At 38.8% G+C, this 17,955-nt stretch overlaps 1 protein-coding gene across 3 annotated transcripts in view; it reads left to right on the forward strand.

Moving 5' to 3' along the window:
• CDH13 (cadherin 13) overlaps positions 1-17,955 on the forward strand; it is a 1,454,811-nt gene that overhangs the window by 231,774 nt on the left and 1,205,082 nt on the right. For all 3 annotated transcript variants that reach the window (XM_053609618.1, XM_053609625.1, XM_053609630.1), the window contains one exon: positions 1,802-1,951. In XM_053609618.1, coding sequence (XP_053465593.1) covers positions 1,805-1,951 — 147 coding nt within the window. In that variant the 5' untranslated portion in view covers positions 1,802-1,804. Of the gene's footprint in view, positions 1-1,801; positions 1,952-17,955 lie in introns of those variants that run through there.

Below are 17,955 nucleotides of genomic sequence, written 5' to 3' on the forward strand. Positions count from 1 at the left end.
ATAGAAGGGCTCAGAGGCTGCTAAGAATTAAGGAGGACCATGGAGGGGAAAGTTGTACAGACTGAGACTACTTAGGCTTAATCCTGCAGCGAATATCTGCAAGCTGACCTTACAGTGCGGCTTCAAAACAAGCTGGGGGCCTTGGCAGAAGTGGTCAGACTCGTACATGCTTCTGCTGTGAAATAATGGTAATTATTTCTCTACATTGGGGGAACTAGACGTACTGATATAAAAGCATGAATCTAAATGCCTATAAGAGGACTGGGAGGAGAGATGAGAGAGGATGAAACTAAGGAGTGCATGATTCTTGTAGCAATGAAAAGTGAAACCCATCCACCTGGGCTAACCTCTCAGCCATGATGCCAGCAAAAAGTAGCTAGACCCAAAAGAAGATATTTGACAAAATTCCTTTGTATACAACTCTCAAACAGGCAAAACTATATAGTTTAGGGATACATACTTACATGGTAAAACTATAATAAAAAGCAAGAAAATGATTATCATGAAGGTCAGGACAGTGATGATCCCCAGAGACTCACAGGGGTTGTGATTAGAAGGATATATGGGTCTTCCAGGGCAGTGGGCCATGTTCTATCCCTTGACCTGGAACTTGTTTACACATACATTGGCTTTCTAATTGCTCTTAAAATTGTGCATATATTTTGTATACTTTTTGGAATAGATGACGTATATCATAATGAAAAAAGAAGTTTCAGGAACTATCTGAAGGAAATAGTCACTAGTCATCTCCATTGGGTTTTTGCCATGCAGGGATGGGCTACATTGTCAGACCAAGCTTTTAAAAGAAATAAGATACATGTGACTTTAAGAAATGTGAAATAAGCTGGCAATTCCAAAATTATTTAGACACTGAAATATAACAAGGGTCAAATCAAATAGGTCTCAAAGGGAGACTGGGCCTGTGACCAGCAGTTAGTGACCCCTGCTCTGATCCGAGGGGTTGGAAAGGTTATTTTCACCCTGCTATATTTGGCATGTTGTTTGCACTGCTTTTTGTCTGAGAAACTTATGATAATTGGTGGTGGGTTTTTATTCTCTCTACTATTCTATTTTAGTTGACACTCAGAAAGCTTAAGAAATACACCCAGTATCTCACAGCTGGTGGGTAGGAGAGTTGAGATTTGAACCTAGGCTGATTTAATTGCAAAGCCTGTGCCATCGCTGATTGTTCAAGGGTCTGTGAATAGGCAGTGAGCTGAGTGCCCATTTTCTAATGCTCTGCCCCAGCAAATATTGTTAATCGATCGGTCCTCTCTCCTGCTGAGTTGAGATGGATTTTCTATTTCACCCCAGCACTTCAGGAGCCCATTCGTACTTGACTGGGGTTGGTGTTTTATATAAAACGCGTTTCCTGTCCTGACACAATGCTGAGCTGTTCTCCAGTGGTTCCAGAATTGGGGTAGAAGTTTCTGGATGGGCATTGCTGAAAGCAAGAATTGTCAGCTACAATCTGGTACTTTCAGGTTCTTGTTCAGTAAAAAACTGGTCAACATGTTCGCCTCTCACCTTCTGGTGGTGACATTGGCCTCATTGCACCTACTTGCTCCAGAAGCAGAATGTTGGCTGGAGGCTCCCCAGAGGTGGCCATGCCTCCCTGTAGAGAAATCACCTTGGAAGCTGCTTCTCTCACTGTACCTCTGAAAGCATTACCAAGGGTGACTAAGTGGGATGTTAAATGATCTTTAGAAAAGGGGAAGGATGATGTTGTGCAATCAGGAGGTTAGTGTGGAAAAGAAAAAGGGCAATGATGATATGTACTAACCAGGCCTCCATTTCTCAGACTATGGTTACAGAGGGACCCAACCAGAGGGGCTGCTGCAGGAGACTGCAGACCATTAGAGCCAGACGGAACAGAAGGGAGCAGGTGGTCCATATGCCTCACTTCACAAACAAAGGCCTTGGATTTGCTGAGATGTATCCAAGGAGCAGGGTAAGAATGCACCTTCCATCACACCCCAGAGACTCTTACCATGATATGGACAAAAGGGTGCAGGTGAAGTTTACTAAGTGTAGAGTATAAGAGTTTGAACACAATAATTAAGAAATTGCCATGAAGGCTATGTTAACCAGTTCAGACTGTATATGGAACCAGCACATTGTACCTCACGATTGCATTATTGTACACAGCTATGATTTAATAAAAAAAAATTCAGTGTAGTGTAGTCATGTGCCACATAACCTTTCAGTCCACAGTGGATCACATGTATGATGGTGTTTTCGTAAGACTGTAATGGAGTGGAAAAATTCCTGTCACCTAGTGATGTCATAGCTGTTGTAGTGATGTAGCACAATGCATTATTCACATGTTTGTGGTTATGCTGGTGTAAACTCACTGTGCTGCCTGCCAGTCATATAAAAGTATAGCACATATGGTTCTGTGCAATACATAATACTTGATAATCATAATGAAAAACTATGTTACTAGAGGCTGGGTGCGGTTGCTCATACCTGTAATCCTAGCACTCTGGGAGTTGCATGAGTTCAGGAGTTTAAGACCAGCCTGAACACGAGCGCGATCCCATCTCTAAAAATAGTTGGGTGTTGTCGTAGGTGCCTGTAGTACTAGTTACCTTGGAGGCTGAGACAAGAGGATTGCTTGAGCCCAAGAGTTTGAGGTTGCTGTGAACTAAGATGCCGGGGCACTCTACCAAGGGCAACAAAGTGAGACTTTATCTCCAAACAAACAAACAAACAAAAACCTATGTTACTAGTTTATGTATTTACTATATATACTTTTAACCATTATTTTATAGTGTACTCCTTCTACTTATACAAAAAAGTTAGCTGTCAAATACCCTCAGGCAGGTCCTTCTGGAGACATCCAGAAGAAGGCATTGCCATCACAGGAGGTGACAGCTCTATGCTGTTATCACCCCTGAAGACCTGCCAGTGGGACAAGATTTGGAGGTGGAAAACAGCAATATTGATGATCTTGATCCTGTGTAGGCCAAGGCTAATATGTGTGTTTGTGCCTTAGTTTTTAATAAAAGGTGTAAAAAGTACAAAACAATTAAAAAAGAGCTTATGGAATAAGGATATAAAAAAAAGTGTTTTGTATACCTGGACAAAATATTTGTGCTTTAAGCTAAGTGTTACTACAAAAGAGTCAAAAAGTTAAAAAAAATTACAAAGTTTATGAAGTAAAGTTATAGTAAGCTAACGTTTATTGTTGAGGAAAGACAAAAAATTTATAGATGTTGTGTAGACTAAGTGTACTGTGTTCACAAAGTCTATGGCAGTGTGCAGTAGGGTCCTGGACCCTCACTCTTATTCACCACCCACTCAGTGAGTCTCCCAGAGCAACTTCTAGTCCTGCATGCTTCCTTCATGACAACCGCCCTATGCAGGCATGTTACTTGTCTTTTGTGTTATATTTTTAACTATACCTTCTCTGTGTTTAGATGTGTTTAGATATGCAAACATTGGGCCCTCCAAGACAATCCAGAATAATCTCCCTATTTTAAGGAGAGCTGATTTAGTAATCTTAATTACATCTGCAAATTTGGGGACATCTTTAGAATTCTGGCTACTACAAATGGATTGATGGATGGAAAAAAAGCCACCAATTGATAGATGAATTGATAGCTAGATAAGTAGGTAGGCAGGTAGATAGATAAATGGATATGTGGACATAGGGATAGTGAAGATGAGTTAGTACATAACCATAGTTATGCAATTATCTGTGCCTTCACAAATAGGGTTTGAGTAGAGTTCTTATCTGGAAACGAGGGTGATGATGTCATCATTCATGGTCTGGCTTGTTAATTTTTCTTTTTAATGGTTCTATAATATATTTCTGACTCAGTGATGCCCACCATTTATTACATCACATGCTGGTCTTGTGACTTTTTAGAATGGGAGTTGATATAAAAGTTAGATAGCTTTTTTAATTTTTATGAGTAATTTTCCCATATTCCATTTATGTTGATTTATACTCAATGCACTTAAAAACATTGAGTATGGGCAACTGCTTTGTGCCAGGCATTATGTAACACAATAATGAACAAGATAGACATGGTCCCAGCTCTCATTAAGCCTACAGTTTAGTGGGAGAGATTGAGAGGTAAACCGTTACACTGATATCTATGTGTATCTCTCTCTATGGGGAGAAATGCAAGACGAAATGCATTAGATGGGCACATAGCTTATCTTTGGGAGTCTGGGAAAACTTTGTGGGAAAAGCAACCTCTAATCTAAGACACCAAGGATGAGTAGGGATTAGTCATGTAAAGGAAGTGGCTGCTATGAACACCAAAACCTCATCAACTCTAATTCAGTTGACTGGTTATTTCTGTTCCTAATTGCTACTGCACAGATCTGTTCATATGCTGCACATTCAGGACGTGTTGGTACTTTCAAATGCAAATATGGTCTGCAGAAATGTCTTCTGATTGTATAACTTGGCAAAAGTTCTTGGTGACTTTGGCAGTGGTATGGGCTTTGTAGATTTTTGTTTTAAATTTTTGCTTCATAAAGAAAAATAATTCAGTGTTTGCCAGGCTCAAGGCTCCCTGGATGACTCCTCTGCCTTACCATGAAGGTCTTGGCTTGGTCTGCTACTGCTGGGCTCCCCAGGTACAGATGCTATTAAAGCTGCACTCAGAGGAAAACAGGTTAAAGACTTATTTTTCTTTAAAGTTTTTATTTAGTTCTTTTTGCTTACAAAATATGAGATCACATTGTGGGGGGCAGAGCTAAATGGGCTATGCAAATAAAGTACTAGGGACTCAGTCTCCTGTCCCTTCTCTCTTATCCCTCAACTCTAGTTTCTAATCATTTCCTACTACAAATGATAGCTCCCTCCCTAAGGTTTCCAAGGGAATATGGTCCCTGAGAAAAGAGCTGGGGTGATTGGTAACCATCTTTTCCCCAGAGATGCTGTGTCACTATCAACAGTGTACATGAGCTTTGCATAAACCTCTCACCCTCTTTGCACCTGTGTGTCCAAATTCATAACCCAAGGGGGGTGAGTTTAAGTAATACATGAGGGAGAAGAATGGTGGTTGTGGTTAAGAGCATTTGGTTTAGAGTTAGGATTTGAATCACAACTTTGCTCCTTACTCATTGTGTGATACTTAGCATGTTACTAACCTCTGTGAACCTTAGTTTCCTCATCTGTAAAATGGAGACATTATTATGTCATCTAGGATGTGAGGAAATAATGTGCATCAAGTAATTAGCCTGGTGCTTAATAAAAACCTTGTAGTTTTAATTGTTATCAAATGATCTACATGGTTCTGATTTTGTAATAACAAGCTCTTACTCAAAAGAAGAACCCATCAAAATCTTGTTTTATTTGACCATGGAGAAATGGTGAACCTCAAAAGAATGTAAAACATAACGAGATATTAAGAAGAGTTAATTACTAAGCAAACAGAACAATGTGCTTGTAGAGCTTCGAGTTCTGATCTATTTTAACCTGAGCTGGAAATTAAAGATAGATATGTATCTGGCATTATTTAACTTCGACAATGAATTTTAAAATAGGGAGAAAAAGCTCACCTTTAAAATGGTTTTGCAATAGAATTTAGATCATTGAAATTCTGCCTGTGTTTTTGTAAAAAATACATTCATGGGATGGATAAGATTTATTATAATGCCTACATAAATGTGAGTTTATAGCGAACAATACAAGGATTTTCCAAGGAGTTAACATTTGTTTATTAGACAATAGAATTTGGTTCTGCCCATCAGTATGTCTCTGAATTCAGTTGATTGACAGCCCATTGTTAGCAGTCCACTCTCACTAATCATTTTTACCACACACAGTCTAAAGTCATTGGCTGGTACTTCCCATGTCTCACCTAGGTTTTTTATTAGCAATAGGTATTGATAATTTTATAAAGGAGACATAAAATTTGATGATTACAGATGTCAGTGATGAAAAAGGTGGCAGGTTTCGGGAGGAAGGCAAGATGGAGGGAAAATTTGGTTTTAGGAGGGCTGCTCAAGTGTGTTGATAAACTGAAGGGGTGCCCGTGAGCAGATCCAAGACAGACTACAAGAGATAGAACTGAGAGGGAGTGGAAAGGAGAGCAATCAGGGTGGTGGCGTAAATAAAACAGGAATGAGAGCAAATGTGGAGGAGAAGGGAATTGGGGAACGTGTCTCCCAGTCTTTGGTTTTTAGGTGGGATCACCTCCTGATAGAGGAGTTTGGGTATAATTGTAACCCAATTATATGTACCTGCATATTAACCCACAACAAAAAAATAATAGATTGGGAAAAAGCAGTCAAGTTTATTTGACATTGGAAATGGAAAAAAATCTGGAAAACTAGAGGTGATGAATAGATTCTTATATTTGTTCTTCTGAATGTTACTTATTGAGTGTGTTGTGTTGGACACTACAAAGGGGTGAATAGAAGGGAGTGTGCCTGATTTGATGGAGCTTATCGAAGGAAGTTGATTATGTTCAGCCTGGAAATAAGACCCAGAGTGAATATATCTAAGTATTTTAAGGGGCTCCAAGAATGTGCTGGGTGAGAGGACCTGCCAAAATGTAGAGCTAAAACCAGTACATAGGAGATCTTGACTCAAAATAAGAAAGTGGTGCCTTTAGAGGGAGTGAATTTCTAGTCAAGAGCAGAACAGGTGGCCACTGGCCATGATTAATAGACATAATTCAGACACTGGCAGACAAGTTGCAGTCAATGACCTTTTAAGACACTTACAACTCTGTGAGTCTGTGAATCACCGGGTGTCATTGCACAGCGTGCAGATTGTCATCCTGCCCCAACTGTTACCAATACACATTTATTTTATTTTAAGGATGGGAGGGACCTGGAAGAGAATTCAAGTCTATTTCCTTTAAAGTAACTACTCTTCTATTTTTTTGTGATTAAGACATTTATTTAAAACCAGCCTTGCTAGTGAAAAAGCATATAATCACTGGTTCTCTTCAGCCCCTGTCATGACAGATTAGCATTAATAATTTAGAGGACAGCAGCATTAAAAGTAATTACAAACTGTCAGAAAGATACAAGAAATATGACATAGCTCATAGCTTCTTTTCATCCCTCAAATATTATTTGAGAGGAAAAATAATTACATTTTCCTGTTCATTCCCTAATGCAAATAACTTAGGATATCTTATAATTCTTGAAATTTACAATTAATCCATAGAAAAACTAATGTCACTTTGAAAAAAAGGTCTCTTTGGTCACAAATTTCCACTGTGGGATGATTCCTGAGGGTTCATTCCCTATTGCTTTGTCAAGGCGTCTGTCTCTTAAATGTATTAACGTGGCGACATGAATAAATCAGCTAGTGTTTAAATATACAAATTGTTTAAACTTTAATTGTACATGTGTTTAGCTGCTTCCTCTTTTGTCTACCTGAGTTCTATAACCTTTTGATTTAGGTACATCTTCCTATAAATTACCTAAGATAAATCACAATTTAGTAAAATTCTTCCCTATGAACTTCAGTCTACCCACGCTTATTATGTTCTCTCTGCCCTATCCAATGTTTATTCTTATGTGGAAAATGAGCAAGGTATCAGTGTTCATATCTTCATAAAATTTATAAGGATTCCTTCACACCACCCCTCTTTCTACAATCCCTTCTCTTTATTGCATGTACTCTTGAACTGGAGAAGAAATAAGAAGAGAAATGAACACTTGTCACTTCTATACTTATTTTATTCCAGAGAAAAAAATGCAGTTTCCCCCCCTATTTTTAAGTACCATTCACTACAAACAAGTTCCTAATTTACTATATTTAAAATTTACATTTTGTGCAGTTGAGCAGATGTATTATACATGTATCTTAGGTAGTTAAGTCATCTTATGTTTGGCTGTTTTGTGGAAATAGAAAACTCTTAGGGAAATAGTTGTTGAGATTTCAGCAGAATAATTTGACCTCAGGAACAGATTGTAAGTGACCAATAGATTGAAACAGACTGGAATTAGGGGTGTTGAATTGATGCTCATGATCTTTCTGCCCTTGCAGTGGCTGGAATATTGCAATACACAGGGTGCCAGGAGCAGACCAAGAAGGTCACATGGAAAACAGGAAGGAAAGGAGAAAAGAGCAAAGAATGTTATTGCATTCTTAATATTTGTTGGCCTAAAAGTTCACCATTTTATATGGCATATTCTTTATGAATAAGGTGATATGGGTTAGTCTTGGCTGTCACATGGAGTGCTACTTTATATTTATGTCAAATGGTTAGAATCTGAACTTGATCAACATTGTTCTGAAGTTAGCTAATTTGACTCAACAATATTTACCATAACATATACACACATTTTTGTTCTCTCTTTGGCTCCTCTGTAATGCCCTGTCCTCTTTTGGAAAGTAGTTATTCTTCATCCAAAATGGTTTATAATGACATGGAAGAGCTACATTTTGGGAGAAGTATTTATGTAATATTATTATAAATGAGTTTTATATTGGCACAGGTACATATATAATGAGACAAAAATTATGTTATCCTCCCTAAATACCTAATATAACACAGCTTTTTATGAGGAAAACCCTTTCATATATTCTTAATGATTATTTACTATGCGAGTCATCCATACCCCCAAAATCAGGATAAAGAAAACAAGAAGATTACAAAGAAAATAAAAAAAGAAACCTATTGTCAACTTGGTATTTGCCCCTCCTGTTTTTTTCATGCATTTATGTCTTTATAAGATAAATCATGCTGTAAATGCTATAAAGGATAAAAGCTTTATCCTTTCAACAGTATAAAATGGAAGGATGTCTTATCAATGAATTTGCAGCCATATTACCATTTCTAACAGCTTTGGAGTAGTCATTCAGTAGCTTAATTTAAGCTGTTTTTATTTAAACATACCACATTATTAAAAATTCAGATAATTCCTACTTTGGTTGCATTAAAGAATTCTGTGATGGTCATCCTTATAGCTTTCCCTGGCATTCATTTAAGACACTATTAAACAGAGCCAAATGTCCCTGAAGTCTTACATGGAATAGTTGCCTTCTCAAAGACGGGTCAAATCCAATTTTTAGTGCAGGGTCTGACTGAATGAAAAGGTTAACCAAAAGGATAGAGCTATGAGCAAAGGAGAGCCTCAGGACATTTTACTTTTTCCTGGGCATCTTCCCCTTCCATAATTTTTGCATTAGTATTGGTGGCAATCTACATAGCCCTTTCCCAAGGAAAGTTGTGAATTTCCTCAACCACAATTAAGGGCATAGAAGTTGTACTTAACCCTACAGGTGTGTGCGAGTATGTGTGTCCGAAATTTGGAAGTAAAGCCAACAGATGCTGGCATATCCTTTCACTGCCATGTGAAAGGACTTACTAATAAGCTCACCTAAGTGTTGACTTTTGGGGGCAGGGGATGCAGGCTTTTTATGTAAAAGGCCACATCATGATTATTTTGGGCTTTGTTGGCAATGCAGTCGGTCTCTGTCACAACTACTCAACTCTGCTGTTACTGAAAAAGCAGCACAAACAATACATACATGAATAGGTGTGGTTATATTCCAATAAAACTTTATTTATAAAAACTTCAGGCAGACTAGATTTAGCCCACAGGCCATAATTTGCTGACCCCTGGTTTAGGGGAATGTAATTTTGACTTAACCATTTACTGTTCACTGACAAGGTACAATAAATTGTTTCTGTCTGGTAGAGATTTATGTGCAATAGAAAAATAATCCCAATGGTTGTGCTTTTATTATTTTATAGGATATTAACCATTTAAAAATGTAACAGTTAACGTTGACCAGCTTTGTTATCCTGCTGGCTCTCTCAAAGATAAGTTACACAAAATTTTGTCGTGCCCTGTTTTATTTATAGGAGAATTATGTTTTAAACTTTTTGAAAAATTACGCTTTAACAGCCTGCACCCCACAGGCAAGATGATCCTAAGAAAAGGACTTTGTAAAAATATAAACTCAGATGGTCAGCTCAGCCTTGCCTCTGCTACTGTCTGTGAACAGATCTGCGTGGTTTTCTGCTTGCCTCTCCCTTGCTTTCACCAGATAACTTACTGTTCTTATAGCATCTCTGTCCTCAAGAAGTTCCCCTCTCCAAGGACAGGGCATCCTCATCAATTAGAGGGATATTCTTGTTTCTAAACATTTGCGACAGTTCTGCTAAGTACGTGCTGTGGCTAGTGCAATAGTTCCATTAGCAACTCCCTTAGGAAGTATAGCACATTTAGCTAGAAAATAAAGAGAAAGAAAAAGGGTCTTCACACATTTTTTTTTCCTGTTATGACTTCATCTAGAAGACAGAACTAAGCCTGTTAATCATCTTGGGGTTTAGCAGACAGCCTGGTACTCATGGGTTGCCCTGCTGTGCACACTGCCTCAGTGACTCCCTCTCCCCACCCGTCACTAGGCATCTGTGCTCAGCAGCCTATTCTTGCCCAGATCTTTGCTAGTTTTTTCTTTTTCTATTCAAAAACCTGCCACGTGGTTACTATAGATAGGGCATGATACTTTTCTTTTACATGATCAACTCATTTTATTCCCTTAGCTATCCTCTAAGGCTGGTTAGTGCAATACATGTACTATTGTTTACAGAGGAGGAATCAGAGAACTTGAAGGTGACCCACTTACCTAAGGTCACACTGCTAGTAAACTGCTTCGTTAAAATGGACTTTAACCCAGTTCAATTTTGCCATCCCCCAAAATTAAGCTTAGCCGTGCATCACACTATCTGCCCAGTTCCCTATTCTGAGATCTACTGTCTGGGCCTATCTGAAGATGAGACCATCTTCATTCCCAGGCCTATGACTGTGGCAGGTAGGATAATACTAATATAGAGTATCCATAAAGTTGGTGTGCAAGTTAAAATTTTAAATTTTAATTGAGCAATCACTAGAGGTGAGGCCCTTTATTAACAGGAAGATCATATAATTTATCATCCAAACAGAATTTTTTGTAAATGGAATTACATGGTGTTCTCTCTATTTTGGGGGATGAGGCCAAGCTTTATTCACTCCCTGATAAGCGTATTAACAGTTCATTTCTTTATAAAATTGCTAAGTAGTATTCCATCATATGGACATGCCACAGTTCATCCATCCATTTATCTATTGATGGATATTTCAGTTTGAAGGACCCAGCGACACCATTTTGGGCCTTTCATCATTTCAGGCTTTTGTCCTTCATTTTGAAGACAACCTGCAAATCCTTTGTCTTGTTTCTTAGTAAACCACACCTCTCCTACTTCCCGAAGTGCACCCGCCTCCCAATCGTTGAGATTGTCGGGACCCTATCAGTTTTGAATTCTAGTATGGGCATAAGAAATAACCAATCCCAAGCCAAGCTTTGTTCCCCACACCCCTCACCCTATATCCACTGCATAAAAACACTGCCCACGACAAGCAAAGGGCTCTGGGCCCCAGTTGCATCTGGGGAACGCTGACAGCCCTGGCTCGAGCCTGAATAAACGCCCTCATGTGATTTGCATCAGTATCTGGCTCTCTCATATGGTCATTGGGGATTCTGATTCTCGGGTGTAACAAGTTTTCATTTTTTTGAATATTACCAATAAGGCTGACATGAACATTCATGAACAAGCCTTGGTATGAACATGTGTTATTATTTCTCTTGGTAAATACCTAGGAGTGGAATGACTGCATCATATTGGTATATGTTTAATTTCTAAGAAACTACCAAAGTTTTTGAATGCCTTTCTGCTATTTAACATTTCCATGAGCAATAAAAATACTGTATTAGTTTCTCCACATCTTCATTGGCACTTGGGCTAGTCAGTCTTTATAATTTTAAATATTAATAGTTGTGTGGTAGTATCACATCACAGTTTAATTTGGTATTCCCATTATGATTGATAATGTTGAACATATTTTCAAGTCCTTATTTGCCATCCATATAGCTTCTTTAGTGAAATGTCTGGTTCAAAATTTTTGCCCATTATTTTTACAAGGATTGTTTCTTCCTGAGTTTTCAGAGTTCTTTATATATTTTGGACACAAGTCCTTTATCAGATATGTGGTTGCAGATGCTTTCTCCCAGTCTGTGGCTTGTCTTTTCATGTTCTTAAGGGCATCATTTGAATATTTATTTATTTTTTGTGGGGGGACCAAAGTCTCACTATGTCGCCCTGGGTAGAGTGCTGTGGCATCATAGCTCACAGCAACCTCAAACTCTTAGACTTAAGCTATTCTCTTGCCTCAGCCTCCTGAGTAGCTGGGACTACAGGTGCCCACCACAATGCCTGGCTATTGTGTCATTTGAATACTGGGAGTTTAAAATATGAAATCTGATTTATCAATTTGTTACTTTTAGAGTTTATGGGTTTTGTGTTCTAAGAAATGTTTTCTTAGCCCATGGTCACAAAGATTTTCTTCTTCTTTCTTTTTTCTTCTAAAAGTTTTAAGATTTTAGGTTTTTTATTTAGGTCTAGGATCCATTTTGTGTTAATTTTTGTGTAAGGAGCTAGATTGGTGGTTGCAGTATATATGTGTGCATGTGTTTGAATATATGTATATTTATACGATTATTCCAGCATCATTTGTTGAAAGGACTATTCTTTCTTAGTAGAATCACCTTTGACTCTTTGTACACAATCAAATGTGTGAATCAATATCATACTGTCTTGGTTTCTGTCTAGATCAGTGGTTCTCAACCTTCCTAATGCCGTGACCCTTTAATACAGTTCCTCATGTTGCGGTGACCTCCCAACCATAAAATCATTTTTGTTCCTACTTCATAACTGTAATTTTGCTATTGTTATGAATCACAATATTAGGTGACCCTTGTGAAAGGGTCATTTGACCCCCAAAGGGGTCACGACCCACAGGTTGAGAATCGCTCATCTAGGTCATCTTACAGTCAGGAGGTATAAGTTCTCCAACCTTTTCTTTTCATTCATAGCTATTTTTGCTATTCCAGATCTTTTATATTTGTAAATTAATTTTAGAACAATATGGTCAATTTCTACAAAAACATCTCTTATAAATTTTGTTGGGAATGGATTAAATCTATATATCAATTTGAGAAGGTTTTATATATTAACAATAATAAGTCTTTGATCCATGAACATGGTATATATCTCTTCAGTTATTTTGATCTTTCTTAATATTTCTCAGCAATGTTTTTATAATTTTTGATATATGTGTCAGATTTTTCCATAGGTATTTATTAATTTGTGATGCTCTAATAAATGGTATTTATTGTTTTTTAATTGTAAGTTCTGATTATTTCTTGCTAGTATGTGGAATTTTTTTTTTTTTTTTTTTTTTGCAGTTTCTGGCTGGGGGTGGGTTTGAACCTGCCACCTCTGGTATATGGGGCCAGTGACCTACTCCTTGAGCCACAAGCACTACCCTAGAAATATTTTTTTATACATTAATCATATATCCTGCATCATTGCTGAACTCTTGTATTGGTTGTAGTAACTTGTCAATCACACTGGAATTTTTTTCTTTACATAAATGATCAATACCATGTAGAATAAAGATAGCTTTAATTCACTCTGGCTATCTTTTTTTTTTTCTGACTATTTTACTGGTTAGAACCTCCAAGACCTTGTTTAAAATAAATGATGAGGATGGCGGCTGAGTAACAGCTTCCCTGCAACTGGGCACGGTGAGTCTGGGGAGATAAGACTCCAGGCATCTCTGGCTGGTGGGATCTGCCTATAACCATCCCTTTGAGGATACAGGGAGTCAGCAAGGGACTTCTGGATCAAAAGAGGAGGACAAAAACAGTGGAAAACTGGCAAGTGGTTGCGTGTATTCGATTGACCTAGTCCTGCTGGCAATCGTAAGTACAAGCAGCAGTGAGACTGCAAACTGGAAAGGCCATACCTGTGAACTGTTTCGGTGTTTTTGGACTTGGCACTCAGTTGAACTGCCTTGGTGAGAGCTTGAGCAGGAGTGCAGAGAACTTTGGGCATTGTCTAGGGCCCCAGACTGAGCTGCTGAGCCAGACGGAGCTAATAGTGTTCAGCTGTGGGCCACAGGGAGCCATTGTGAGAGAACTGCCCCGGCAAGCTCCACCCTCAGGGTCACAGAGCAAGGATCAGGTGGGAGCTAGTAACCTAGTGACTGAGCAGCCTAAAGGCGGGGACTGAGCTACATTAAAGCCTTAACCCTTAGCGGAAGAGTCAGACCTGTTTTAGAACACTGGAGACTCAGGCTGTTGCCCTGGATAGAGTGCCATGGCATCACAGCTCATAGCAACCCCAAACTCCTGGGCTTGGCGCACCGCCTGGACCTCCATAAGAGCTGCGCCACGACCCGTACCCGCTGGGCCTCCACATGCCCTGACCAGGAACTGCGGGAGTCGTGCAACCCTATGTCCTCCTTCTTGTACCCTCCCTGCCTCCACACTGGCCAGCTCATCTGGCCAGGGATTCTGGTAGCTGCGTGCCCTCCAAAGCCTCCCTGCCTCTGTGCAGAGCCCTTCTCCTGGCCAGCGACTGCTGGAGCGTTAGGCTCTTTGTACCAAAGTCACTGGGCACCAGGCACTCCCAGAACTGTGCGCACCACCTCCTGCCCTGTTGCTGGATCCAGAACTCCCTGGATGGGGCAGCCCCAGAGGAACTACACAGGGTCACTGCCTACAAAGATCCAGCAACAGTAGAGTGATCCCACTGGGGTCTAATCTTGGAGACACACCTCCTCAACTCTGAGGACGACCAGAGGCAATGGTGAAAAACAATCATGAAGCAAAATCAACAGAAAAATATGAATAACCAGAGTAGATCAACTCCCCCAAGGATCAATGGGGCAGACACAGCACAAGATCCCATGCACAAACAAATAGCTGAGATGTCAGTAATCGAATTCAGAATCTGGATAGCAAATAAGATCAAATTAGAATTCCAAGCAGTAACCCAAAAGATATCTCAAGAATTCAACGAATTCAAAGACCAAATGACCAAAGATTTTGACACATTGAGACAAGAAGTCGCAGCCCTGATCTGAGACACATAGTAGAATCCCTTAGTAACAGAATGGAGCAAGCAGAAGAAAGGATTTCTGACATTGAAGACAAAGCTTTGGAACGCTCCCACTCTCAAAGAGGAAGAGAAATGGAGGGCAAAAACAGATCACTCTCTCAGAGAGCTCTGCGATAATTCGAAGAAAACCAATGTTCATCTTATAGGGATCCCCGAAAGCGACGAAGTGGCTTCACAAGGCGCAGAGTCTCTTCTCCATGAGATTATGAAGGAGAACTTTCTGGACATGCCAAGAGATTCTGAAATTCAGATAGCAGACAGTTTCAGAACTCTAACATGACTCAACCCAAATAAGACATCCCCCAGACATATCATAATCAATTTTACTAAAGTTAATATGAAGGAGAAAATTCTGAAAGCAGCCAGATGAAAGAAAACCATCACCTACAAGGGGAAGAATATTAGAATAACTGCAGATCTCTCTGCTGAAACCTTTCAAGCTAGAAGAGGATGGTCATTGACTTTTCATCTCCTAAAACAAAATAACTTTCAACCCAGGATCCTGTACCCAGCTAAACTGAGTTTCATTTATGATGGAGAAATTAAATACTTCAATGACATTCACATGTTGAAGAAATTTGCTATAAGTAAACCAGCTCTCCAGGATAGTCTCAGACCTATCCTCCATAAAGACCAGCGTAACCCTCCACCACAAAAGTAAACGCACCCAGAAAATTTTGATCAAATTCCAACGTCCACAGTCGCAAAAGGATTAAAAATGTCCACTGGACTCTCAAAAGGCTTATCAATATTCTCAATTAATGTGAATGGCTTAAATTGTCCTCTAAAGGGGCACAGGTTGGCTCACTGGATACAAAAACTCAAGCCAGATATCTGCTGAATACAAGAATCTCATCTTACATTAAAAGACAAATATAGACTCAAGGTGAAGGGATGGTTATCTACATACTCCAGGCAAATAGAAAGCAGAAAAAAGCAGGCGTTGCAATCCTACTCGCAGACGCCATAGGCTTTAAACCAACTGAAATAAGGAAGCATAAGGATGCACACTTCATATTTGTTAAAGGTAATAATATGAGATTTCAATTATTAATATTTATGCACCCAACCAGAATGCACCTCAATTTATTAGAGAAACTCTAACAGACATGAGCAACTTGATTTCCTCCAGTCATAGTAGTTGGAGATTTTAACACCCCTTTAGCAGTGCTGCATAAATCCTCCAAAAAGAAGCTAAGCAAAGAAATTTTAGATTTAAACTTAACCATTCAACATCTGGACTTAAGAGACATCTACAGAACATTTCATCCCAACAAAACTGAATACACATTCTTCTCATCAGCCCAGGGAACATACTCCAAAATCAGCCACATCCCAGGCCACAAATCTAACGTCAGCAAATTTAAAAAAAATAGAAATTATTCCTTGCATCTCCTCAGACCATCATGGAATAAAAGTTGAACTCAGTAACAACAGGAACCTGCATACCCATACAAAAACATGGAAGCTAAACAACCTTATGCTGAAGGATAGATGGGTTATAGACGAGATTAAGAAGGAAATCACCAAATTTTTGGAACAACAATTAATACACGAATTACCAGAATCTCTGGGATACTGCAAAGGCAGTCCTAAGAGGGAAATTTATAGCCCTGCCAGCATTTCTCAAGAAAATGGAAAGAGAGGAAGTTAATAACTTAATGGGATATCTCAAGCAACTGGAGAAGGAAGAACACTCCAACCCCAAACCCAGCAGAAGAAAAGAAATAGCCAAAATCAGAGCAATATTAAATGAAATTGAAAACAAAAGAATTATACAACAGATCAATAAATCCAAAAGATGGTTTTTTGAAAAGATCAATAAAATACATAAACCTTGGCCAACCCAATCAGGAAAAAAAGAGTAAAATCTCTAATTTCATCAGTCAGAAATGGTAAGGATGCAATAACCACAGACCCCTCAGAAATTCAAAAAATCCTTAACGAATACTACAAGAAACTCTACTCTCAGAAATATAAAAATCTGAAAGAAATCGACCAATACCTGGAAGTACACCACCCACCAAGACTTAGCCAGAATGAAGTGGAAATGTTGAACAGGCCTATATCAAGTTCTGAAATAGCATCAACTATACAAAATCTCCCTAAAAAGAAAAGCCCAGGACCAGATGGCTTTATGTCAGAATTCTACCAAACCTTTAAAGAAGAACTAGTACCTATATTACTAAACCTGTCCCAAAATATAGAAAAAGAAGAAATATTACCCAATACATTCTATGAAGCAAACATCACCTTGATCCCCAAATCAGGGAAAGACCCAACAAGAAAAGAAAATTATAGACCAATATCACTAATGAATATTGATGCTAAAATACTCAATAAGATCCTAACAAACAGAATCCAACAACACATCAAAAAAATTATACACCATGACCAAGTGGGATTTACCCCAGGGTCTTAAGGCTGGTTGAATATATATAAATCTATAAATGTAATTCAGTACACAAACTAAAAACTAAGGACCATAAGATTCTTTCAATTGATGCAGAAAAAGCTTTTGATAATATCCTGCATCCCTTCATGATCAGAACACTTAAGAAAATTGGTATAGAAGGGACATTTCTGAAACTAATAGAGGCCATCTACAGCAAACCCACAGCCAATATCGTATTGAATGGAGTTAAATTGAAATCATTGTCACTTAGATCAGGAACCAGGCAAGGTTGCCCATTGTCTCCATTGCTCTTTAACATTGTAATGGAAGTTTTAGCCATTGCAATTAGCAAAGAAAAGGCAATCAAAAGTATTCACATAGGGTCAGAAGAGATCAAACTTTCACTCTTCACAGATGATATGATCGTATATCTGGAAAACACTAGGGATTCTACTACAAAACTTTTAGAAGTGATCAAGGAATACAGCAATGTCTCAGGCTACAAAATCAACACCCATAAATCTGTGGCCTTTATATATGCCAACAATAACCAAGCCGAAAAAACGGTCAAGGACTCTCTTCCTTTCACAGTAGTGCCAAAGAAGATGAAATATTTGCGAG

This window comes from Nycticebus coucang, chromosome 2 (genome assembly GCF_027406575.1).
Source record: "Nycticebus coucang isolate mNycCou1 chromosome 2, mNycCou1.pri, whole genome shotgun sequence".
In the NCBI taxonomy this organism is placed as follows: Eukaryota; Metazoa; Chordata; class Mammalia; order Primates; family Lorisidae; genus Nycticebus; species Nycticebus coucang.